General features: G+C 42.7%; 1 protein-coding gene across 6 annotated transcripts in view; it reads right to left on the reverse strand.

The window, feature by feature from the left end:
* KDM7A (lysine demethylase 7A) overlaps positions 1 to 27,025 on the reverse strand; it is a 107,896-nt gene that overhangs the window by 19,415 nt on the left and 61,456 nt on the right. For 5 of the 6 annotated variants that reach the window (XM_090043275.1, XM_090043277.1, XM_090043279.1 and 2 more), the window contains 10 exons: positions 26,287 to 26,428; positions 25,769 to 25,955; positions 24,871 to 25,033; positions 18,333 to 18,420; positions 17,591 to 17,697; positions 12,003 to 12,100; positions 9,065 to 9,154; positions 7,912 to 8,121; positions 6,175 to 6,299; positions 4,092 to 4,252 (listed from right to left, as the gene is read on the reverse strand). In XM_090043275.1, the coding sequence (XP_089899401.1) occupies positions 4,092 to 4,252; positions 6,175 to 6,299; positions 7,912 to 8,121; positions 9,065 to 9,154; positions 12,003 to 12,100; positions 17,591 to 17,697; positions 18,333 to 18,420; positions 24,871 to 25,033; positions 25,769 to 25,955; positions 26,287 to 26,428 (1,371 nt within the window). The remainder of the gene's footprint in view (positions 1 to 4,091; positions 4,253 to 6,174; positions 6,300 to 7,911; positions 8,122 to 9,064; positions 9,155 to 12,002; positions 12,101 to 17,590; positions 17,698 to 18,332; positions 18,421 to 24,870; positions 25,034 to 25,768; positions 25,956 to 26,286; positions 26,429 to 27,025) is intronic. The other variant, XM_090043276.1, reaches the window with a different exon arrangement.

Consider the following 27,025-nt stretch of genomic DNA (forward strand, 5'->3'; position numbering starts at 1 on the left):
ACTGAGGCATCCTCTCCTCCCCCAAAGGCTTGAAGAAAGATAATATGATACCCAGGGACTCCTATACATGTGCAGGGAGGCTGCTCCAACGTGCTGTAATTGCCGCTCCAGCAGAATCCAGCATCACATGCATCAGTGTCCCCACGCTGAAAAATGGCAGTGGTGTACTTTAAACTAAAGCTCATTTGCTCCAGGTGCTTTAATTAACACTGCTTTCAGAGCTGTGCTAATTAAAATGCCCCACTTTCTCCCACCTCACCTCCCAGAGCACATCTATAAATGCCCCAAAAGCTTACTTATGCCTATCCCAACCATGTGGTTGGTCCATTAAAAAGATATCATCCACAAGAATTCTTGCCATTACGAAAGGATGCAACACTCCAAAGACATGAATAAATTTACTGAACCACCACTTACTCTTGTGCAGAATTACTGCTATTGAAAAACTGTCATACAATGATATCATAGCTATAGATTATGTGATCACCATTACTAAACATCTGAGCTAGGGACAGACATTGAAAAAGCGTGAGCCTGAAATGATTCAATGTGTGCAGGTTAGTTTAACCTGGCTAGGCTGAACCAATTTGTAACCATACAGATTCTCTCTGGACTGAGGAAATTCAGGCACATGCCTGCAGTGGCTCAGGCTAGAAGCTGGGCGGTGGGGTGCGGTGGAACAGCCCTCCATTCCCTTCTACAGTGCTAAGATGGGGGGAGGGTGGCCAGGCCCCATCAGGACCTCTGATCAGGAAGGTCTGCCTGCACCACCCCAGGCTTTTCCCTGCTGGCTGCTCAAGGGCCAGGAGTGTTGCCAGACCCCAGACCCCTGCTAGCACTCTTAGGCAAGGGGAGGTGTGCAGTGCATGCCTCTGTTGATAATACAGAGTTTTTCAATCTACAGGCAAGCAAACCAGCCAAAAGTTGATAAGTGTTTATATCACCACATCAGCAAAACAATAGCCTCCCTCCATTAGTTCAAACTCTTCTTAAACAGCTTACCAGCTGACCTGTTGATTAGTTCCCAAAAGCCCCAAGCAGTCACTGTTCTGTCTGCCTGTCTCAGTGGAATTGGAGAGACCTCTCAGCATTAACTAGCATACCACATGCCTAGGGTCCATAGGGCTGGGATGGGATTCCTGCTTGAGCAGTGTGGGTTGGGGGGGGGGCGGGGAAATCCATGCAGACCCTGCTGTGCCTGCAGTCTCTGCCAGAGCTCCAGCCAGGGAGCAGAGGGGAGGGGCCAGCTCTGCTGTAGAGCAGAAAGTCCCACCCAGCCCAGAGAGCATGCCAGGATGCTACAAGAGTCTGGTTTACCTTAAACCAGAAAGGGGTCTGGTAAAGACATTGCATAAACCAGTTTGAGCTAAATCAGTCAAGTCTGATACTACATTCAACCAGGTTTAATCTCAAACCAGTTTCGGCCATTTTCAAAGTGGGTTATGTGCACTGATCACCTGTTCTGTTACAGGTTTAAACCGGTTTCTAATCACTTAAACCGATTTCTGTGTAATGTCTGTCCCTAGCCTTGATGGAAGCCCATGAAGTAGCAGAAAGATGAAAGGAGATCATATCCATTATTAGGTTGATATGAACAGTTTTCAGATTAAAATACTGTATCAACAAGAAGAGTCAAGGTGCTTTATACATCCTGCTTAATAATCCAGGATAGGGACTCTCATTAAAGCAGAGAAAAAGCTAATCTGGGAAAAGTTTTATTTATACTGAACACTCTCAATGTGCTTGCTTGCAATGCAATGACCTATTCACTAATGAAAATTCTAGAATTATATGTTCCTGATACTCCAATCTTGTAATCTCTAGGTGAGGTTACAAATTATAATTAGATCATGTTAAGAGCACTTAAAACTTAATTGAACACACATTAAGGCTCATTAACAATTGAAATGCTAAGTGCCTTTAGCCATCTTTAAAGATAAACCACTTTAGGCAAGGATTACATGTGAGCTGTGCCACCTATTTAAAAGTTAATTTCTGGGTATTCACCCAAGATAAAGCCACAAATCTACAGTCCTTCAGTATCCCAAGAGGCACTGCTCCCAGGTGAACTAGCTATTATCCACCCCTCTACAGGCCTGGATTGACAGCTGGGAATAGTTGGGCAACAGCTGGGTGGGAATGAGTGAGTGGGGAGGGAGGGAGAAGAGATAAAAGGTGGGGTAGGAGAGCCGGGGGAGGGGGCATCGCAAAGAGGACAGAAGGAAACGGAGAGTGGGTGGATCGGGAGCTGCCAGGGTACTGCTACTTCTGCAAAAAATTAGCCCTGCCAACCCACTAATTGCCCCCTTCAACCCCCAGATCACACCCCTGCCACCCCAATTGCCCTGTCTGTCCACTTATTGACCCCCTCCACCCCAGATTAATGCCCTACCACCCTGATCAGCCCAGAAGTGATGGAGATACTGGTGAGAAACTGTCTCCTCCTTGCCTGCTCTTGGGGTCCCTGCAAACCATGCCACTCTTGCATACCCACGCCACCGCCAAGCTTTGTGACTGAACAGGAGGATCGGGAGGTGGGGGACAGCAAGGAGCTGCCAGGCAGATGTGGAGCCCAGTGGGGGCTGGATCTGTGTGTGCAAAGGTAGCAAGAGCTACAGGGAGCCTACGAGCAGGCAGGAAGGGGGACCCCCTCCACTACTGCTCTCAGGCTGCTTGAGGTGGTATGGCAGCAATCCAGGGGTGGAAGGGGTGATATGGGAACTGATGAGGGGAAGCAGGGTGATTTGGGGCACAGAGGGAATGATCCCAGTGGCATTAAAGGACCCTTCCCCTATGCCAACCTATACTGCAGCTAGAGAGCTGTGGTTTAAAATGAGAATGATGCACATTTCAAACTTTATTTAAATCTTGAAAACAAATCTTGAGCCTTCTCCATTCCATGCTTTTTATTAGGGGTACACCAATAAAGATTTTTTTCACTGATACCGATATCTGGTTATTCACTAGGCATAGCAACCAATACCAATCCAGTAACCAATTTACAAAAACACAGCCTGACAGTGTGCAGAACAGCACCCTGCCAGTAAGTCTGTGGAAAGGAAGAGGCATGGTGGGGTGTAGATCGATGCCCCCATTGTAAATGAGGGAGTGGGGCAGGGGCTGGAGCTGGGCCTGGGGGTGCTGCCTTGCCAAAGTGGTGAACAGGACACTGGGGCAGGGAGTGGGAAGGAACCATGAGCAGCTCATCCGGGGGGGGGGGGGGAAAATCAGCATCCCAGAGCTTAAAATGGCAGCAGCAGTTCTTGAACTAAAGCTTTTCAAATGAGCTTTAGTTCAAGCACTGCCACCACCCTTTTTTTAAGTGTGTGCAAGCTTTTAGAAGCAGAGCTGAGCAGGGTGAGGGCAGAAGCGGGCTGCCTGCTGTAGGCTCAGGGCCATCTGCCCTGCTCCCTCTGCCCTGGGAGCCAAACGCTGGCCACACCACGTCCCCAGCCCAACCAGCAGCAGGAGGCACAACTCACTGGCCCCAGTACTTTTGGGTGGGCAGGGGGCCCAAGGCTCCCGGGGCAAGAGGCCCCCATGCCTCCCCCGGGACATGCGCACAGTGTGGGGAGCTGCCCCACCCTCCCAGACAAGCTCTCCATGACTCCATCCCACTCCCCACCCTGGCCCTGGAGTCCCATTCACCACCTTGGCTGGGCAGCACCCCCAGTCCCACCCTTGCCCCATTCCCTCCATCATCATGAGGGACTCAATCTCTACCCCCCATGCAGCCCCTCCCTCCCCCACACCTGCTCCCCTCCACAGACTTACCTGCAGGATGCTGCTCTATACACTGCCAGGCTGCATTCCTGGCCACATACAGCCATGCACATGTACGCGGCATCTGGGGCCCCAGCCAGAAAGCATATTTTATTTATTTATACATTATCAACTACACCAGCCAAAAAAAAGCTGATAGTTGATAAAAGGAAAAAGTTAACATTATCGGTACCAATCCGATATATCGGTGTACCATTTTTTTTCATTTACTTGGCTCACTGGCAAATTTTCCATTACAGAAAGGTATACAGTAGAATAGTAAGACTCCTCTGATCACCAAAGTACTAGACTGTCAAAAGCAAGCTTACTGTTTAGTGGTTTCTGAGCATCTCCATTCCCTTCTCCTTCCAAGCCTGAAGTCTGATCTTCTATCTTGATAGCCCTTGTCTTTTTTGATCTTGTCCTGTCATCATCATCTTCACTATCTGCTGTGTAAACACTCCTATCCATAAATGGTTGTCTTTCATCTCTACCTCAGAAGAAAAATAAAAAAATTTAAAGAAGTTATTAATTGAACAAAAGCTTACATGATTTTTTTCCCCTTCCTTGTTACCTGCAATATTCTTTTGAAAGCACAACAGTAGAGAGGCAGCAGAACCGGAGGGCACAAAATTCTCTCACACCGTTTGCCTACTTCCTTCTCCATTACCATGCGTTTTTCTTGACTATAAAATCGCCATGTCGCAAAATACATGACTTTGCATTTTGCTTTTCTATTTGTGAACCAATTGTCTCAGCATATATTTCTGAGAAAAACACCACCTCATGTTCCTTCTGTATACTGGTCTTTGAACATGTTAAACTTAACTCTGCTTTTTAAAAATGAAAATTATGGTTTTTTGGAATGTTTACTTCTCTATAACAAATTTGTGCATTTCTTTACAGTTTGAAGGTCACTTTCCAATACAATTTATTAATCAATCAATTGAATGTAATGCTGTTCCCAGGGACTATGCAAGATACCTATCCTTTCCCAAAATAACATCCAAGTGCCTCTTTGCTACTCCCAGAACAAAAAGTACAGGGGAGTAAATGGATCCCCTTCTCCAGTCTGTTCCCAGCATGGATCTTTCTTGCAAGAGCCAGGAAAATAAAATACAAGAGGATTTGAACAACAAATCAGAGACAGGAAAGGGAGGGGCAGGGCTAAAAGCAGGTGAGCTGCATATTGGCATAGTGGTCAGAGGTCCGCAGGAGTTGCAAAGACATTGGTTACGTTTCTGCAGTGTCCCTTTCCTGAGTTATTCATTGCAGCAGATGGAGGCTGTGGGAAGCTTAACCAGTAGTACAAACAGGACAGCATAAAGCCAGCCATGGGTGGATCAAGAGTGGATGGTCTCTCTGGGTAGTTTCCCCTGATCCCAAATGCTTGTTTCTCCGATGATGCTGGAAGGCAGTGGAGGCCAGCTATTGTCATGCTGTGAGGACAGGAGGCAAAAGCATATATGTGGGGTACAGTTATAGACCTACCCCCCATCTGCCGGGGGCAGAAGGAACTGTATGGGAAGGGGGTTTGGGGAAGAGAATGCTGGGAGCCATGAGGTGCCTATTTGGTGGGGCAGGGGGAGGTCACAGTCACCCAGAGGCTTTTGTGGGTAGGGGAGCCTATAGTATAGAGGAGTGTGGGATGAGGGAGGCTGGGTGATATGGAAGTGAGGATATGAGGGGTAGATGGAGCCTGGAAGGTTGTAGGGTCTATGGGGATGAACTGGTATGTGAAGGGGGCAAGAGATTATGAGTGAAAGGAGCCCCAGAAGGTATGAAGGACTACAGTGAGGTTTGATTTCTCAGAAGAGCAGAGGAGACTCAGTGGGGCATGAGGGAGGTGGTGATGGGTCACGATGGAACTAGTCTGTGCAGGGTGTAGTGGATTCATGGAGGCAGTGATGGAGGGCAATACAGGACTCAGTAGGGCAGACTGAGTCTGATGGGTTTGGGCCACAACTGGATAGAGCCAAACATGGGGATATATTGAATAGCAGAGGACAGAATAGAGCCACAGGGCATTTGACATGATAGGGGCAGTGCATAAAATGGCAATTAGGGGCATCTGGGGGCTAAACAGGAGTACTTGGGGGACCCACAGGTTGGGGTGCAGGGAACACATGTATCCATGCCTACACTGTGTGGGGTGATAATACCTGTACCCCCTGGCACCAGGTGCCTGCCCCAGCTTGGAACCAGCAGTCAGCACCTCCACAGACTCGGTCATATTTGTTCTTTTCTTGGATCATAAGCTGAACAACAGTCTCTAGGCTCCTAACTTATTACTAAAGCTTGTACTTCATTTTTAATTGGAGAAATAAATGTATTGTGCTATATCATGATGCACCACACCACCTGCACACACCTTTTCAAAACCCTAGATATTCACAAGACAGCTTCTTATACCTGATAATTCTTCCATTTGAGAGCAGAAGGCGTAAATCATTGTCCTTTGTTCTCCATTCAGGTACTGTAGAAGATGGCTGAAAGGGCTTATTAAATCTTCCGTTCAGTTTAGAGTTTCCCGTATCCTGGACAATAAAAAGGGCTGTTTATTATTCCCTCAAATCAAATAAGGAAGTTTAAATATTTTTTCCCCGACCTCAATAGTCCACAGGAGTCCCCAGTCTTCAAGTTCACACTGAACCTCTAATACATAGCAGAAAAAAAGGTCAAAATAGTTATCCATGACTGAAGTGACTTGATTAGGACAAGTATGGATACAAGGAATCCAGTCTTAATGCAATTCATTCCATCAATCTTTGGGGTACCTCCTTATTGTAAACTACCCTCTATTTAAAAAAAAAAAAAAATTTTTCTAGACCAATCTGATAAAACAATTTCCACTAGAAGTTATCACTGTTCCCGACACATAGGAATAGCAACAAATTGATGCAAACCCAAAAAACTGAGTTGCCCACTGCAACTGGTATAAAGCCTCTTAAATGTTACCCAGAAACCTGCTCTCAGAGTAGCAATTTGAAAATGCTTCAGAGGAAGGTGAAATACTACCAGGTATTTGGCATTATGGTATATGTGGAACAGTTTTCTGAAACAGAAGCATTTACACTCCCTTAAAAATGCTATTTTCCCCTACCTCAAGGCTGTCAAACTGGTACTGCATGGTCTGCATCATGCAAAGGGCCAGCATGTGGCCTGTGTGCCCTACCAGCTGCCTCTACCATTGCATGCCAACAGCCCTGCTTGTGCGACTGAGTGATCCACGGAAGTGGTGGTTCAACAGCCCTGCCCCATCTAATAAAACATATTTCTTATTAATGAAATAAAAGGAAAATACTTTTAGAAATGTATTTTTGCTTCAATTACATCATAAAAAAAGCTTCACAGGTTATTCATCTCTGGGTGCGTCTACAACTGCAATTAAAAGGTGAAGCAATAAACTCCAGACCTGTTTGAGCCAAAATAAACTACTCCCAAGTGTAGCATTGGCATGTGCGCCCAGGACAGCAGCAATCTGAGCCAGGACAAACCAGCCCTGGGCTGGCAGGTGGTACCAGGGTGTTAGTCCCAAGCTCCAGGTGGTGGAGGGGCTGGCTGGGGCACAAGGGTGCTGAAGTGCAAAGCTGTGTGGCTGGCAATAGGCAGTCCCCACACTTTAGCACCCTCATGCCCCAGCCAGCCCATCACCATCTACACATGGATTTCAGTGCAGTTACTTACTCCGCTGTAAGATATGGCAGAGTTACTTCATTTACTGCACCCTCATACCAGGTGCACATGTAAACAGTGATGCTTTACTGTGTTCAGCTGAATCCTTCTTGCTCCTACAGTATACTTCTTGCTGCTATATTATAAATAGTAATGGGAGGAACTAATTAACTATTTTACATAATGTTTGTATATATTTCCTCTTAAAAAATCTGAACTAAATAGTCCCAATACTTTCAGAAAACCCATTCGGTATAAAAATAGAAGATAACTAAAAGATCCTATTTTCTCATATGATACCAGGTAAGGGAAAAATATTTTAAGGCAACATGTACCACTCAATCATTATTCAGTGCCATTGTAACATGCTTATCCCATTTTACACATCCTAGTTTTATTCACCTTCCTAATACAGCTTGAAATTTCTAACTTCCTGGGCTTTTGTTTATTTCTTCCATGAAATGTAATACTTACCTCCTCCCATGGGGACATCTCCAGCCTTTTAAGTACTTCCCTTGTATGCAGCTCCAGGATGTCCAGATTAGAAGGAGTTTTGGTAGCATGGTCTCGCAGTTTCCTCACCTTTCGTCTGGAATGATGAGGGGAGGTTGCTTCATGTGATGATCGTGATGCTGGGCACAAACCAAGAATTCCCTGAGTTTTAACTGGCTTGCTGTTTTCCTCCTTTAAATTGAAAATAAATGCATCAGAGTGGTCTTATAGTGACAAGTCCACATATTTAATATAGATTCTCATCTCACCCACTAAAATTAAAAATTGTAAGAGACAAAACAAAACTGTAAGTTCTTTAAAGAAGCACTGTGTATATTCTTCTGTTTTGTTCCTAGTGACTCCTCTTCTGATTGGAACCTTTAGATGCTCCTATAACATTAATGTTTAACAATAGCCACTATCACTATGTATGACTATGGCCTAGAAATTCTGGGCACAGCCACTGTATAACACAGAGTCACTTCAATTTCCCTAAGTTCCCAGTATTATTCTATCCCCAAAACTCTGCGCATTTCAAAGTGACTAGACATCTTAAATCATGAGGGATGTAGTAGTAAAAAGGAGCACAATCAGTAACAAAAAGAAAAAGCATGTGATGAAAATAAATCAGAAAAATGGTGGCGCACTGGACCAAAAAAAAAAACAAAAACCAACAACCCTAGACAAAAGAATAGGCAAGAAGGGAACCAGACAAATCATTAACAATAAAAACAAAACCTCAAAAAATATAGAGATTCTCAGGTATAAACCATAAATTTTGACTTTAGCTTATTCTCCAAATTATATTAAATTATGAGGAAAAATGAACACAAATAATTAATCACATTACTATCATTTTAATTCAAAATATTGGCAGTTTGATGCATCAAAAAAAATTCTTACTGGCTTTCCTCCAAAAATTAGCAGGAAAAAACTGGGAAGTGATATCCTCAAATTCAATTATTCTAAAACTACAATTACCAAGACATTCTTTTGGCTCATAGTGGTTGTTTAAGAAACATTTTGGTAAACGTGGCAGTTTTATATTTGCACCTCCTACAATAAAGAGAAACATCAATATAATACAAGATGACTAGATTTTGCTGTGTTGTTAAGCAAAGACTTTTATTCTTACCTCTACAGAACGAATCACTTTAGAAAGCTCTTTTATGAGATGCCCAGGCCTAATGTTGTCTGGAATTTCAAAGGCATGTTCTGTTACAAGCTATATTCAAAGGGTGAAAAAAAATAACATAAGAAATTAAGATCAACTCAAAGGTAGCATAAAGCAGAACTACAAAAAGTCCAGATCCAAAGAAAATATCTTAATTAAAAGTCCTTAAATAGTTAGAAGAAACTGACAGTGTGATTATATATATACACACATACCCTGGAGCTGTCAGAGCTCTAGAAAGCAAAAAGAGTGTGGCCTAACAACAACACTGAATGTTTGGTCCCAAAGTATTCAAGGAAAGTGAAACCATCATCTATCCTCCAGCATTTTAAAAATCAAGGAATCTGAAGTGTGAATACAAAGCTATACTTTTCTTCTTTAACAATCCCTCTCAGGTCAAGGATGATTGTTTTCCATGATTGTCTTTATCTGTGGGTCCAAAGATGGCTGATGAGGCTAACTTGGGATCAGACGCTGCTGCAACTGAGGCATGTGTTTCTGTGCAGGGTGGGTGGGTCCAGATTCTCAATTCAGTCCCTGACACTTTCTGCTGCTTCCATGTTTCCACCTCCTTTTGTTGGTGTAAGGTTTCAAAGTACTGAGATCCTGCAGCAGACTCTTCCTCCATTTGGAGTGATCCTGGGCAACAGTTTCCTACAAGTTGATGTCAACGGCGCATTCTTCCAAGTTGGCTTTCAGGACATCCTTGAAGTGCTTTCTCTGCCCTCCTCTTCAGTGTACACCTTGACTGAACTGAGAGAATAAAACTTGCTTCTGGAGTTGAACATCTCGATGACATGGCCAAACCAGCAAAGTTGATTATGTTGGATGATCTTCACCTCAATGCTTGGGGTATTTGCTTGCAAGAGGACATTAATATTGGTACTTTTATCTTCCCAATGGATTTGAAGCTATACTGACAATCTACTTAAATAAACTACAACAACTAGTACTGTAAACAACCTCTTTCCCTTAAGTCCAGTCAGTATGGAACCCCATTTTGGGGAATGTAATTAGTAGTAACAAACCTAAAAACAACTGGATTCCAAGGAAAATCAGACCCAGCTCAGACTCAGCATTCAAAAGTAATGCTGAATAAAGGCATAAACTGATCACTAGGCAGCTGCTTTGCATATTTACATTTCTGGATGAGCCAGAAAAGCTGTTTTACAGCTTGTAGAGTGCAACACGAGACCTTACGACATTTAAAAAAATCTGAGAGGACATAATGATGTTATATGTTCAAGGTATCTCATTCATCTTAAGGATGATTAAGGGTCACTTAATGGGCAAGGTATCACACTCATCCAGCCCCAAGGGCTCAATCCAGTCCATGTACAAGCCCTGCACCCCTCAGGGGCAGGTAAGTTTGATACCTTTGCCCTGGGGGGCGGGGAAATGCTATCACTTTATCCCCCGCAAGGAGGAAAGGTCCCTATTCTCTGACCTTACACATTCTTCCTCCTTACTATTGCCTTCCTGTCTAAATGGTTTAGTAAAGAGCATGTAGACAAGCCATTTCTGTAAACAAGTGTAACAGTTGTAGTACACCAGATACCAATGAGGCAAACAAAACGACAACCAAGAAGCGAGTGTACAGGCATTCAAGTACAGGGAAAAAATATAGCAGCTCTGCAAATAAATGTTTGCTCTTTGTAACAGCAACTTCACAGCAGTACAACTATTTCCAGCACCGCATGTACTGCCTGTCTAGTTAAGGGAAGCCATAGGCATGCTTCAGTCCTTCAGCATCCCAGGCAGCTGTGCTCCCCACTTCCCCTCCACCCCCCAGCTCCAAGGAGTCTGTCTGGCACCCCAAACTCTACTGCCCCACAGATGCAGAGCCAGCTCCCAGATCACCACACAGCACCAGCCTTTGCGAACACAATGAAGTCCTTCCTGCACAAAAGGGCAGGAACCTACCTTCCAGAGCCTCCTGCCATGCCAAAAATATCTAGTTCTGTTGTGTCAGCATCTCTGGCATTATCATCAAGGTAGGCTGGAGGAAACACACCAAGCAAGGGGCTGATTCTGCCCAGTTTAGAACTAGGGACGTTTTTGTAAGATAAATGTAATAGCCACTACCCTATAAAAACCCCAAGGTAGTATAGAAAACAAGGTCACCAATCAGAAACTCATAGGTGACTACGCTTGTGTCCCAAGTCCTTCTAAAGTCAGTGCTCTACAAGTAGGAAATGCCATGGCAGGAGTGAAGGGGAGACTACTCTGTGCCTCTCCCAAAGTAGAGGCAATGTCTAAATCTTGTAGGGTAGTAGTGTAGTTGGGAAATCTGCATGTGCTTGGCTACTATAATTCATAAATTCCATGTTTAAGATAAAGGAGAGTTTCTGTAGTCCCCACCTCCTAAAATGAAACCAGCATTAGAGCCTGCCCTCCCCACCTGCCCCCTCATCCCTAACTGACTTCCTGTGAGTTGAAAAGAAAAGTGAATCACAGTGCCAAGGCTCACTGGACAGCCAGGGACATCTCCCACTATGAATTTACCTATATCAAATTGGTTGGTGCTACAAAATTTCCCCAAAAAATGTAGTATTACAAATGAACATCTGATCAGAACCATATATTCCATGTTAGGATTTTTATCTAATCATGTTCTTCTCCTGCAATAAAGTGATACTTAATGTGCTCACTAGTGTATTGCCGGAAGCTAAATATAACAAGTTTGTCACTGGTCTGGCATGGTTTTAATGGCATGCAACATAAAACCACCTCAAACAGTTCCCTCCCAAACCATCCATCCATAATTACTAGATGGTCTTCCAGTATTTATTAACAGAAGCAAGTTCCATAAAACAGCAACAAAGTTCTAAAAGCACATTCTTGCATTTTTAGAACCCTGTGAAAACGTAAGATCAAAGAGATAAACAAAACCACTTACACTTACTTCTTTTTTCATCCATAACTTTAAAGCAGTAAGTAAAGCCTTCACGCCTTGAACTAAGTAGTTTTGGGGCTGGAAACCATCTTCTCTCAGTTCTTTAAAAAAAAGAAAAAAAAAGAGAAATAAAAAGGAGGACGCAAAAATTTCAATTTAAAACACACTGTAATGTAAAAATAAAATTTGACACACCTCTCTTAACCAACAAAGAAACCACTATGTGAAGCTATAGAAATGTGCAACAAATATGAATGAAATATAGTACTGTGTTTGAACTTGTCATACCAAAAAAGTATGAGGGGTTGTTTTTGTTTTGTTTTGTGGTTTTTTTTTTGGGGGGGGGGGGCGGTTAAATAAAGATAAAAATATGTAAAATCTATTTTCACTGTGCGAATCAAGCTAGTTATGCCACGTGTTACAGATTAAGCTCATTCAGTGTCTGGGGAAAATGTGTGAAAGGGATGGTGGGGATTGGGAAGAAGAGAAGTCTTATCTGTCTGTGCTCTCTGAAGGCAACTGCTGCAGTAGCACCAGCCCCAAAGGCAGCAGCCCTTTGATGCAGGCTCCCTGGGAGCCACGCTTGGTGCTCTGATCACCTCTCCCCCAGATATGCTAATAGAAGCATGGATGTACTGTTACAAAAATTCCTGGGAGGGAGGAGTGGAACCATCCCCTTGTCCCTCATCCCCCCAGATTTACTGCTGAGTGAAGGGCTGCACTGCCCAGCTCCTTCCTATGGGCAACATAGAACAGAACAGGCTACAGAACAGGTTTACAGAAAACCTCCACAGCCATGGTTCACACTAAAAATCTCTAGTGTATCATGCAAGAAAAGCAGAGGTTTTCTATATTTTGTTCTCCCTGTAATCCCATCTGGACAAGCAATCTTTGCCCAGAATGCCTCCAATTCTTGCAGTCCCCAATCTCAAGTCACAGAACTCACTCATTTCAAGTTAGCTGCCTTCTACTGTTTCCAAAACTTTTCCCAACATCCTAACAATTAATGCAGGGACTTCCAGCAAGAGCAACACTTATCCCTCTTTGCTCGGTATTCTTTTCCCCCCTCCTTCCATAGATGTGCTTGTGAAGATGAGTTCCCTGCCCCCCCCACCTCATTTTAGACTGAAGAGTGATAATGAGAGAGTTGCTGGGAGTTGCATATTCATGGGGGGAAAGGAGAGAATACATCTAGCCCAGATTTGCTGGGCTCCTTATGTTCCCACTCCATTGGATAGCATATTAGGCCAGCTACTAGATTTTTCCCCCTTTCCTAGCCAAGAACTCTTTTCAGCTACTATGCATCTCTTTTTGTTCTCCTAAACTGGGATGATGACTGTTTCTTGACAGTGTCAGAAGAAGCAATGGTCCATAAGCTGCAACAAAAGCTTCAGTTTTAAAAGTTTCTGATAACTGTGGAACAGCAGCATTCCCACCTACCGTAGCAGTTACAGTACCACAAAATCCCCTCTCTCTTATTCAGCAAGCTATACAAATTAGCTTTAGCATGGAAACCTACTACTGAAGTTTTCACTTAAGCTCTATTCTCATTTCCCCCCTGAAAAGTATGTTTTCATTGCCATAGTCATGATAATGGTATATTTTTTTGTTAGCCATTATGTGTAGTACTGTTTCTTTAAAATGTTTTCTCCCACCTGGGCTCCTGGCTCAGAACAAAGTTACCAGCCACGTAACAAAAGGTAGTGCTCTCTTTCTCTCTTGAGCTAGTTCAATCTCCCCATCACTGTGGAGCCACAAGATAACAACAGCAAAACAAGATGCATCTATAAAGGAAGCGATTCCTCTCGAATCTTACTACTCTCACTTACACTGCTGACCTACAAAGAAGCAAAAAGATCAAAAAGAACCCCAAATCCAACGATGCATCATTCTTACATAAGAAGGACTTTAATGGAATACAGAAACATGCTCTTACATTTTTACTCACTGGCCTCAATCTCACATAAATCCAATTCATTTCAATCACTACCATCTAAATAATGACTAAAGAAAAATATGACATGTATTGGCAGTCTGTCGCCTTCCATGATTATCTGTATTTTAGGACAGGAAATATATCTTGCTGTTGGCCGTCCCTTGATACGAGGATGATTGTAAAGGAAGTAGTTTCAAAAAGGTAAATCTTTCATCAAAGTAGGTCTCAGAATCAAAAGTTCAGGCATCCAGATTGCAATTCCTGGCTCCAACTAATCTTTCCTCTAATTACTGAGGTTTTAATCTCCAACTCATGCTAGGGTAAGAGATACCCAGCTGTGCCCTGGGGGAAAGCATTTTTCTCTCTTGTCTACAGCACTTTGTACAACTCAAGAACACAAAATCAAAAGCACTAACATTCTTTTAGACTTCTATCAGTTTCTAGCATAGATGCTTTAGATGCATATACTGGTACCAGAACAAACTCAGATAACTAGTCAATTACTCTCAAAAATTGTGACGAGTCAAATCCTGAAAAGAAAATCACTAGCTAAGTATTCCTCTGGGGCAGAACCATATTCTATATCCTAGAAGCTCTGTACATTATTATTGCCCAGAGTAGACACAGCCAGAACAATTGTTCTGAACCAGTTCTCTTCCCATGGGTTCACTAAGAAGAGTCCGGGGAACCAGAAGACTAGAGTCCCGCAGCAGCAGAGGTATCAGATCCTCCCAAATCTCCAATGCAGGAAACCGTAAGAGATTAACAGATAGACATCTGTCAAAACCAGGATTCAGACCAGTTAAAAACACTTATATGCACAGAGCTGAAGTAAGTTGGGTCCCTGTGGACAAAACCAGTACCTGCAAAGTTGAGGGGAGCTCAACTTGCAGCTTGTTTTCAAAAACATATTTTCTTAATTAAGGGACAGGCTAGGGATGAATTTTACTCAAAACCATCAAACTTGGAAAGAAATGATTTTCCTTCTAGAGATTCTCCTAAATTTCAACACCTGGTAACATCACACAACCAGAAAACTGATCATGCAGCTGGTGTAGGAATTTGTTTAAAAGGAGCTGGGGGTGGGGGGGATGCACCAGCATTTTCCAAGAAAATTCACATGGAAGGTGCTTACAGAAGTCCCAACAAGACACTGAAATGCATAGATATTATGTGAAAAATACAGCAGTCAGAAAAAACTACAACAACATCATTTAGCCATGCACCTATACAAATCCATACTCCCTACAAACACAGACTAAAAACACATTTGAGTTTATCATTTCACTCTTACAAGTTTTTAAGAGGTTAGACGTACACATTTTTAGAACAACATGGACAGAGGTGATCCACCCTTGAGTAAGAAATGGATTAGATGACCTCCTATGGTCCTTACCAGCCCTACCAGTCTGATACCTCTGCTATTGAAGCATTCACCATCACTTTCCAAAGAGTACCCTCAGGAACATGCAACTAAAATGACTGAGCCCAAGGAGATTTGTCAGAGCCTACAATGTCAACAAAAATTGATATCAGTAGTCCTAAAACCGAGTGCCTAGATCCCAGAGTCTGAACAAAAGAACACTGCTTGTACTGGTGAGCTGCCATAGGCTGGCTTAGCAATACACGCCCCCGACCCCAACAGCTCACCAAAACATCCCAAATGGTTCTGCTCTGCCCATGGCTGGATGGGGCCTCAGGTGGGCTACGAGTGGCATCTGGGATCAGAACAGGCCAGCGAGGCCAGGGCTGGGATTGGGGCCGTGGCAACACAGGGCTGGGGCCGAGCCACGATCCGTTCCCCACAAACCTCTGCAACAGGCACTGGTTCTGAAGCCAGGGAGCAGATTGTGGCTCTGCCCTGGGCACCAGCCCTGCGCTGTCACTGCAGAGATCCTGGTATCTCCACGGAGACTGGCCGGGACCCATGTCGGCAGGTCACATGGATGGGATGGGGCCACAAGAAGTGGCACGAGCAGGACAAGCCAGTGGGACTGATTTCAAGATCACCAGGTAGTGACAGAACAGAGACACAATCTGTTCCCTGCATGACCCTACCCACAAAACCAGAGTCCATTGCAGGGATATTCAGGGAGAGGATCATAGAATTTCTAGATAATATATTATGGCCAACTAAATTTTATTATGCCTATGAAAGTCTTTAGATTTTCTTTCCTACAGGTTCAACAAAATCCACCTTTAAGAGAGGCTCGAACAAGGTTGTTCCTAGAACAGGCAAGCAAAACCCAACTGTCATACTGATTTGTGCTACAGAAAACAGGTTTGATAAAAAACTTAGTTCCATAAATAACATTATAGATAGAACGTTACTTTCTACTGAAAGAGAAGCATCTGTCCCTATCCATGTCCTGTCCCCCCCCTCACCCTTCTTCCACTCTTTATGGCTGCTCTTCTGCAAAAAGAAAAAACGAGAAAGTGGGGCCAATACGAGTTAAGAACATTTGCCACTTCAATACAGAGTAAGGGAGAAGGATTCTGGATCCCTCTTTAAATACAGTCCTCAAGCGTCCAATCCTCAGTTCTTGGAGCTGCTATTCCATCAGCTAGGATCAAGTTCTTAAGTAAAGTTTTTGAATGTGCATAAGACTTTTTAGGGACTCCTTCAGTCAACAATTACCTGCAATCACAATGGACTGGACTCTGGCCCAGGAGGCCCCTACCAGTTCAATGTTCCTCAAAAGTTTAAAAGCCTAAATCTCACTTACTTTCACTGGGATTTCATTTAGGTACTTTTGAAGATTTTAAATCTTAGCATCAGACCAGTCAGAACGGAAGTTCCAGAATGATGAACCAAATTTGAAAAAGTAATCTGCCCTAGATTTGATACAATTTTTTGAACATTTTATAAGACTTTTTCTTTCAAGAATGAATCAACTGGAACCTCCAAAGAATCTGATAAGGAATGAATGTGTCATTTTCACATCAAAATAGCCCTGTTCAGTTGAAAAGGGAACATATAAAGGTTCAGCTAACATTATTTTCATTTGGAGGAAAAGATGACCCGATTATCTGACTTTATTCCCAAGCAGAATTAAGTCTCCCTCTCCCCTTCAGGTGGAAAGTGATGGCAAACCCACGGCATCTAAAGGAAATTGCCATCTATGACTTTCATCTTTTAAAACAGTACTTGCATCCCCATCAACAGAAGTCTAGTGGTAAGAGAAGAATAAAAGGTCAAGCTATCCAAGGAAGGTTGAACTGCCCTAAGATCTTAGTTACCCAGGGTATTCAAACTGAATGTTCTAAGAAAAAAATATTTTCACTGTCTGCATCTGAAAACAATTTTCAAGTTTCCATTCATATACCTAAAAACATGCGAGTTATCACTAGACAGTCTTCAACTTTGCAAGCTGAGAGTTCTACCAGACACCATTATGTTACAAAGTAATTTCATAATCATGATTTATTAAAAAGAAGAATAAATCAAGAATGGTAACAGTGTAGTGTTTACCAAAATCTCTTTGATTTGGCAAAGATACTGCACTGGCTTTCCCCAATTAAGGATTAAAGCCAACTTCTCTTGAAAAACTTCCAGAAATTGTACATTGATCATGAGATTGGGAACCTGGACCTTTCAAAGTGAAAATAAATAAACAAACAAATACTCAAAATCTTACCAAAACAAGTGAATTACCTTTCAAAGTTTCCAGTAAGTTTTTAGCCACAAACCAACAGATGGCTTCAAAGAAAGGGAATTTGAAAAGATCTGGGGTTTTTAGCCTTTTCTCCATTTCATAACACCTAAATAAATAAATTTAAGATTATTCTAGTTGTATTTTTAGAATCACCCAATGTATTATCCAATTGAGACAAGATTTAGAGAGATAAAAATCACCTTATCAAGCAAAACAAGTACAAGAACCATAAAAAAAAAAGTTAAGACATCATAAAACTAGGATACAAATCCAATGTGGTTGGTATTTTTTTTAAATAGCATTTGATCAAGATTCCACTCTAATGAATAAAAACGGTATATTTAGAAGACAGCTCCATATGTTGGACAACAACAGATACATGTGCCTTCAGGGCAGTCCTGACTTAACATTCCTCTTTTCAGTTTTGTGTTACACAGCCAGGCTTCACCATTTTTAGTTTACCTCTTTTGCAGTAATCTCCAAATTACAGCATGTCTGATTTTATGATACAATTAAATGTGTGCAAAACATTTATTTTGCTTTGAAAACAGCTCCTGTAGAAGCAACTTACAAAAATCTAGTCCTGATTCAAGCTAAGAAAAAAAAAAAAAAAAGTCAGTCTTGTCATTATCAGAGCCAGTAACTATCTGACATCATACAAAAAGCACAATGAAAGACCTAACAAAAAGAATTTCCTACTTAGAGGGAAGAGTATAGTCAAAAGAGAGAGTTAAGACAAACCTGAGCTGCATGCCAATATTGAGGTTGTGCAAAAAGTTTCCTCCAAAAGCCATACAATCCTGAGATGTGAGCACAGCATGAATCCACCCTGAAATTATAAAAACAGAAAACTTAACATGCACACACTACAAAATGTTATACATTGATCAGGAGGAGGAGAAGGGATGGATTTACAAACCTAAAAGTTATTCAGAGCCACCGAGGAAAAAATGTTCACCAAAATGCAAGGAAGAGAGACAATGTCAATGTCAATCTAAAGATCTACTTTGCCCTTCCCCAGCCCATTTTCCTTTCTTTTTAAAGAAACAAAACAAACAGAGAAGTTAGAAGTCATTTCAATAGTGTCTCTCTCTACCCTAAGGATTTCTTTAGTTTTAAGATCACAATTTTACTACTAAAGCAAAATTTCCCTTTCTGCTACTTTGTAAAAAAGCCACAAAACTGAAGGGAAATTGACTTTAAACTGATGTACAAAGCAAATGCAATTTAAAGAAAAAAAACCTCTTTCAATTACTGTTGTTACAAGTGACACCTAGAAATACAATTTTCAGATAGACGCATCTGTCCAATGTGTAAACAAGTTGGTACAGCTACTAAAGATATTCACGTAAGAATGAAGTAAGTCCATTGATTATTCCAATGCCACCACTCTAAATAGCCCATTAAAACTAATTACATTAAACCCCAAACTTTTAAATTATACTCATTATACCCATTTGTAATACCACTGGAAGACTGCACTCCTTGTACAAGTATTTTTAAGACTATATTCAAATGACTCTAGCCGCCCAGAAGAAAGGTCAGTCTGACCTCATACCCAACAAGCTCATGGAGCAGATCATCAAGGAATCTATTTCTAAGCACCTGGAGGAGAATAAGGTAATGAGGAATAACCAATACGGATTCATCAAAAATAAAAGCCACCCCTGAACCAGCTGATTTTCTTCTATACCAAGGGGACAAGCTCTATGGATGGTGGAAAAGTAGTGGATGTGATGCATCTTGATTTCAGCAAGGCTTTTGACATTTTCTCCTATGACATTCTTCTAGGTCAGGAGTGGGCAAAATACGGCCTGCCAAGCACCCAACAAGTTGTGCCCTGCCCAGCCCTTCTGCCCACGAGGGTGGGAGCAAGGCGCCCATGTGTACACCTGCCCCCCAAACATATCCTATTGGCCTTACTCCCACCCTCATGGGTGGAAGGGCCAGCTCAGCCAGCACACAGCTTCCGTGTGGAGCTGCTGCTGCAGACCCCAGGGACCCGCTCTGCTTCCCAGGTCTCCTGCTGGCTCTGGATAGCAGGTAGGGAAGCAGCAGGAATGAGGCTGCAGCTGGGAGGAAGCCCAGAGCATGGGGCTGGGGCTGGCAGCAGCGCGGAGCTAGGGTGGGCGGCTGTAGGGACGCTCCCACAGTCACCTATAGCATGCAGCCCCGGCAGGCAGTGGCAGCACCAGCAGCAGCAGGGAGGGCACAGGTGCCCAGCGGGGCACAATTCCAGCCAGTGCTACAAGGCATGCAGCCTCCCCCAGGCTGCCTGTATTGCCAGTGCCCTCCACCACACACACAGCTCCTGCACTAACACAGCATGGGAGGAAAACCCCACATGCTGGATCCAGGTGCCTTCCCTGCCAGGGCTGCACAGCACAGGAGAGAAGCTCCATGGGCTGGAGCTGCCTGCCTTCCCCACCCACTAGGCAAAGGTACCTGGGGCTTCCTTCCTCTGTAGCACAGCCCCGGTGGTGAAGGCAATGGGCTCCAGCCTCCAGAGCTTCCCTCTTCTGCTGTGCTAGCAGGGAGCACTGCCAATATAGACAGCCCAGGGGAGGCTGCACCCCTTGCTGCAATGTGATGTGTTGGCCGCAGGCACGCCCCACTGGGCACCTGTGCCCAGCTGCTGCACCATGCGGGACATGTAGGGGGGTCCCCACACCCCCAACCTTCCTCACACCCACACCCTGCCCCCACACATATACACACCCTACCACACACACAATATACAAAACTAAGGATTTATTTTTAAGTTATTATGCAATCACCTCTATACACAGTATGCAAATACAAATAACAACAAAAATATTTTCTGTAATAAAATAAAATAAAAAATGTTCTAGTAGGTGTTTGAGTTCTAGTGTATGATTTGGTTTTTTCCTGGTTCTAAGATGGCAACCCCCCACAAAAGGAATATTTGGGTCATCCATTCCCCCCCCGCCCCAGGGGAAGGACTTCCGGTCCCAAGATGCCAACAAGGGAGCAGGGCAACTGTCAAAGGGCAGACTAACCATGCAGCTCTCAATAGCTCACCAGAACTTAAGTGGCCCTCCACCCAAAATAATTGCCCACCCCTACTTTAGGTTGTACATCCTTAGCTTGCTATTGAGAAAGTACTGTAACTAGTTGGATCATCATGCCCAAAAAAATAGCCAGTGGCTCAATTTCTAGCTGGGAGGGGTTATCAAATAGGGTTCCCCAGGGACTTGCTCTGGGCCCAGTATTGTTTAATGTCTTTAACAGTTTGGAGGATGGGATTGAGTACACACTTAGCAAGTCTGCAGACAACACCAAGTTGAGTGGACTTGCAAACACACTAGAGGGTAGGGTCAGGGTGCCAAAAGACTTTGACCAAGTTGACGAGTAGTCTGAAATTGAATGAATGAATGACTGGCTAGGTTGCATTACTGGAAAAAAAAATGGACTTGGGGGTTACAGTGGATGGTAAGTTGAATATGAACCATCATAAGACTTCTTGTTGCAGAAAGCCAATAGCACACTGAGCTGTATTAATGATCACTGGGTGCAAGTCAAGAGAAGGGATTCTGCTGCACCAGTGAGGCTTTGCCTGGAGTAATATGGGCAGCTTTGGACCCCACACTTTCTAACTTGTCCATATATTTCTTGAAGAGTCCAGTGGAGAGCACAAAAATGATTCAAGGTCTGGGAAACAGACCTATTACCTATGAGCGGGGATCCCGGTTTTCTGCTTAAAAATCCAAAATCCTCCAATAAAACCCCCAAAAATCCACATGTTTCTGCAACTAAAATGAAATGCAACTATATGTAGGTATCAGTTGAATATAACATTTTATTGACATATTTACAGTTTGGATGCCTATCAGTGTCTCAAAAATTGTAATAAAAAAATTCTAATGCCTGTAAATTCTGGCATTTCATTTTGTTTTGGGTTTTTGTTTTTATCATCGAAAAATCAGGGCTCCCCTTGCTCCCTTCACCTCAGCAGAACCCGGGTGCAGCTGTGGCTGTCCCTCCCACAACTTTGTGGCCCTGATATGCTGGTTTTCCATGGCAAATGGAAAACCTAGATCCATGCTTATGAGTACTTTGGGAGTATTGTGATTTTTTTTGGATCTCACTTAATGGACCAACTGTATACTTGTGAAAGATATTAAACAAGCTCTGCAACAGTGTGTTCTTCCTCAGGTCTGGATCTTGACTTATGATAAAAGGCTAAAATATCTAGGATTATTTAGTTAGAGAAAGACTGAGGGGGAATTTGATAAGTCTTCAAAACACCTGAAGGATAGCTCTAAAAAAACTAGCGAAGATAAACTATGTGGCCGAAAGGAGTGGGACAGAACAAGGAACAATGGTCTTAAAATTGCAGCAAGGGAAATTTAGGTTGTATATCAGGAAGAACTTTCTAACTATGTGAGTGGTTAAACATTTAAAAAACAGGCTTCATCGAGGTAGAGGAATCTCCAAATCTTGTTAAGTTTAAGAGCACATTAGGCAAACACTTGTCTGAGATTATTAAAATCAGGGATCCTGCCTCAAGCAGTTGGACTAGACCCCCTGAGGTCCTTCCAGCCCTACCTTTCTACAATTCTGTGAATTAAAAATCTAGATTTCACATGAAAAAGATTAGGTCGTTAACAAAACACTGAAAAAAATGTTTAGATGCACTTAGAATTATCATGCGAAAGTTATACAAACTTGAGGTTCTGAGGAATAACTTGAAGTATATGGCAGGTCCTGCCAGCAATTAGCTAATAAGGGTTGACAAACCCTGTGCTAGATGCCAAATTAATTCACTTGAAGACCAAGGGAGACCATTGCAATATTCTACCCTGGCCTCCAATAGAACACAGGCAGTTCAACTTCCATCTATTAGTTCCCGTTTCAAGTTCAACAGCCATACTTGAAATCAGAGCTTAAAAAACTTCTAGAAAAAAATCCAAATCCTAACACAGATATTTCTAGTGACAGATTATCCAAAAAATCCTGGATATGCATTTTCAAAGACTTACTGTTAGAACTGTGCTCGTTTCTAATCCAAACTTTCCTAACTCTAACCTCCAGCCATTTGCTGATCTTATACTTTGACAAAAAGGGCACAAGAGAAGGGAATAAGAGGAAGCTACAGTATTCAGGCAGGAGAAAAAAAAGTACACAGGCTATGAACATTTAAGCTAGCTAAAGCCAATTTCAGGGATCAGCAATGTTTTTGGCCAGTGCCAAAAACACCCCAACCTCAACCCATGCCTCAACTTGGCATGGCAGGGGCAGACCACAGCAAAGCAGCAAGGGGCCTGTCCTTGTTGTTGGCGGCAGCTGCACACACCTCTGGGCAGATGGCAGAGGAGAGGCCTGGGCAATGCTGCCCCAGCCCCTTCCCTGCCTTTTGCCCTGAAATAATTGTGCTGCTCTTGCAAACATGAAGCTGGTGCCAGGGCTCTGGAGCTCAATACAGCTACTGGCAGCCCACCCACCACCTGCTGCAGCTGCCCAAAGCCTAGGCCAGCTGTGGCAGGCAGCTGGGAGGCTGCAAACAGCTGCATCAGGCTTCAGAGCCTTGGTGGGGCTCTATGGTGATGGAGGTGCGCACGCACCTGCCGAGGAGGTGGCAGCAGGGCCAGGGTTGCATGCCTGGGCTGCTCACAGCAGGTGACCAGAAGACTGCAAGCAGCCCAGACTCCAAGGCTAGCAGCAGCTGCCCAGAGCCTGGGCGGGCTGTGATGTGCCGAGCAAAAGGGCCTCGTGTACCACGTACATGTGCCACAGGTTGCCAACCCCTGGCCTATTTCTATAGGCATCCTCCTGCTACAAACAGAAAAGTAAATTCAAACCCAGTTTAGCCATCTTTTCATTATTTTTTGGGAGAACTTCAATGATGCTGAACATGTATGTGCATGGACAACTAATGCAGAAGAACACTAGCAATCCTAAAAATATTCCGAATGACCTCTATGCTATACAATACCGACAGCACTACTTATACAGTGTTATTTTGGTTATGGAACAGAAGCTGGGTACATAGGGTCTCACGATCTGCTTAAACAATAAGTTAAATTTGATAATACAGCAATGATCTCTTACAACATAAGAATTCAATTTTGGGAACTTTCCAAATGCATACATGTTGGATGATGTACTCTGTATGGAGTGGAAAACGTTACTCATTTCCCCCACTCTCAAATTAAACTTGCTATTGTCAGGTCTCCTGCCACCATCACAATTAACCAAGCAACAAAAGCATAAAGCAAATTATCTACATTTTCTTAAGAGACTACATATTCTTTAGGATTCAGAGCTAATATTCTGCCTTTTCAGACTAGGTATTTCAAACACATTTTTTAAAATTTACCATATTTACCCGAATCAATGACAAGCTTGAATTTAAGACAACCCCTCAGTAATTAGATTGCAGACAGAGAAAATATATAAAACTGTGTTATAATTTTCCATGTAGAGCAGTGAACTCCAACCTTTTCAAACAGGAGGAGATCACCTTTGGCATTTAAAAGCAACCCAAGATCTACTGTGCACTGCCACCACCCCCTGCCCAGCAGGTAAGTCTGTGGGGAAGAAAAGGGATTGGGGGAGCAGATCAAGGCAGAGAGAGAAAAAATTAATTTGGGGGCACACCTCCCCAGCAGGTCAGTCGTACTCAGCGGGGCCCCACTCAATTTGCCCCTGCTCCTGCCCTGACCATGGGGGCCTTGATCTAGCCCCCGCCCCTTCCCTCCCCCATGGGCTGACCTGCTGGGCTGGAGCATGTGCATGCATGTGGGCACTCAGACCCCACCCCAGCCTCAGATCTACTACAAGAGGCTCTGAGATCTACCAGTAGATTGAGATCCACTGGTTGGTGACCACTGATGTACAGAATCTAAGTAGTGGACAGCCATCTTAAAATTCATCCCCCACCCACCACCGTTACAACAGGGAAAGCAGTGGCAGGGGGAAGGTAGTAGGGGAAACAGGCAAGTTGTAGATGGTGGGGGAGTAGGACTTGGAGGCAGAAGCAGTGGGGCTGTGGAGCATCTACCTGCCACTCCCGACCTCATACTCTAATCCAAGACCAAAGGGTTCCACCTCCAACCCCTCAGCATTAAATGGGGGAAAAAAGCCACATCTTGGATTTGAATAAATATGATAATTGATTCCTTAACATTTTAGGATAACATCTAAATACTGAACGTATAATGCATCTCTTATGATATCATGAATTCACTGCAGATAAAAATATAAGAGGAAATATAGAAGGATACCAAGTTCTGAAATGAAACAATAAAAATCTTACCTGTTGGAACAAATAAAGTGTGTCCTTGCTTTACCACACATTTGTAACATTTGTCCACCTTGTTCCCAAAATATACTTCACTCTGAGTGACTGATGAACTCCAAGATTCATAAATAGCCAGATTTTCATCTGTAGGTTTGATCAAGTAAAAGATCTTTTCACCCTATTGACAAAATAGTTCAATATGAGGTATAGCATATAACTTCTGATACCTTTATATAAGTTGCGTTTATGTTAGGCTGGACTTGTGGCCTTATAATAATATTATCCACTTTGACACAAGCTTTACACACTGCAGTATCACCCATGTTTTTTCAACACTAATATCTCACTCCTCAATCCACCAAAATCTGAGTGTAGTATATTCCACTCTGTTGGTTTTGCAGAACAAACAATGCCACATTACAGAACTGTTTAATAGTTCAGGATGAAATTAGTGTCCAGTCATCCTCTGCTAGATAGGTGCTGCAATTCAGAGAGTTTTGCAAAATGACGTTAAGAGAAGTTCTAGCAGAGTGTGAAAAATCCTTAGTTCTATGAAAAATGTTAAAAGGCACATACATAACCACAGAAAAGAGAGGAGGAAGAAACAGGGAAGAAGTGGGGGTAGAACAGATCATGGAACATCTTTTTCTGCCAAACGATCATCAGTACAGTGCCCATTAGCCTAGTAACATGATCCAAGACTGTTAGTTTCGGTCTAGAGGTCAGCTAAGATAGAATGCTTAAAAATAGTGGCATCATCAGTAATTCTTCTTCGCCCCCCCAGCCTCCCAAGCAAACAATTTCACTCAAGTATGCAAAGAAATTCCCAAACACAGGTTTCTTTCATGGCAGAAAGCTACATGCTGGGCTGCACTTTTTTCCCCAAATGCTCAGAAATGAAGAGCCTTCTTACCCAGAGAACATGGTACCAAACTGATGTGCCCCCAAAATCTATATGAAAATCAGTGTAGCTGTCCTGGACTCCCATCAAGCAATATTTTTGAACAAAAGGCTTAGGGAAGACAGAATCATCTGGCCAGTAGTTTTCTACCCAGGAAAGCTTTCTGGCAATGGCAGGGACTTCCACCAATTCAGACATCCTAAAAAAAAAAAAAAAAAAAAAAAAAAAAAAAAAAAAAAAAAAAGGAAAAGGGAAGTAAAATCCAAAACAAGCACATACTACTAAAAACTGACACTTTTAAAATGTTAAACTTTCCTGAAACCAAGGTTACTAACTTCAAGTTGTAAAAATGTGTATTTGTATCCTGGTGTCACACTGTCTCCAAAATCAAACTCACTTATAACTTCCAACATTTGTTACCCATTTTCCAACCATTGCATTATGTTTTTACATGTAACTTTACTTTAGTGAAAAACCACTTTTTACTTCACAGGAATCCAAGTCAAGCGACTTCAAAATAGTTTACTCACTTTGTGTCTGAGAACTCCAGACTGATCACATTTAATACTTTTGGTCGATCAGGGTTCATGAAATACTTAACATAATTATGAAGCTTCATTTTACTGTCTGCCTGCCTTGCCACATCAATCACGTCTATCACTTTGTCACCACCTGTAAAAATAATACTCTTAAATCTCATTGTAGACAAGTATCCATTTAGCATTTTAAAAGATTGATGTTTAAACTTTTTTGCAAGATACGATAATCAATTTCTACTACTCTCATCTATTCAGATTAGAAACGGATAAGAATAAACCCCATATCTTATCTAGTTCCAGCTTAAATGGTTACTGTTGGCTCAAGGATATAACTGAAGCTAGATGTTTTTAAAACAAGTCACTGGCAGTAAACCAAAGGGAAAAGGAAGAGCCTAATATGACTGTGGCTAGTTTATATATCATTTTGTGGCTTCTGTCACTCAAAGAAAAAAAAAAGTGTAGAGGAAGTTATCGAAGACAGATTTATTGCTCTATTGGTCATCAGCATAGAACCCAAGTTCTTGAACTCAAAACATGCATCTCTTTAAAAAAGTAATACAGCTTGTGGCCCCTGTCCTATATATGCTTAAGCACATACATGAAACTTTAAGCACTTGAGCAACACCACTGAATTAAATTACTCACATGTATAAAGTTACACATATATTTAAGTTTCCTTAGGTTTGTGGCCCACGTTTAAGTAGTTTTAATGACAAACCTGCGGAACTGA

The sequence above is a fragment of the Crocodylus siamensis genome, chromosome 4 (assembly GCF_052110815.1).
Source record: "Crocodylus siamensis isolate JL-2025a chromosome 4, ASM5211081v1, whole genome shotgun sequence".
Taxonomy (NCBI): Eukaryota; Metazoa; Chordata; order Crocodylia; family Crocodylidae; genus Crocodylus; species Crocodylus siamensis.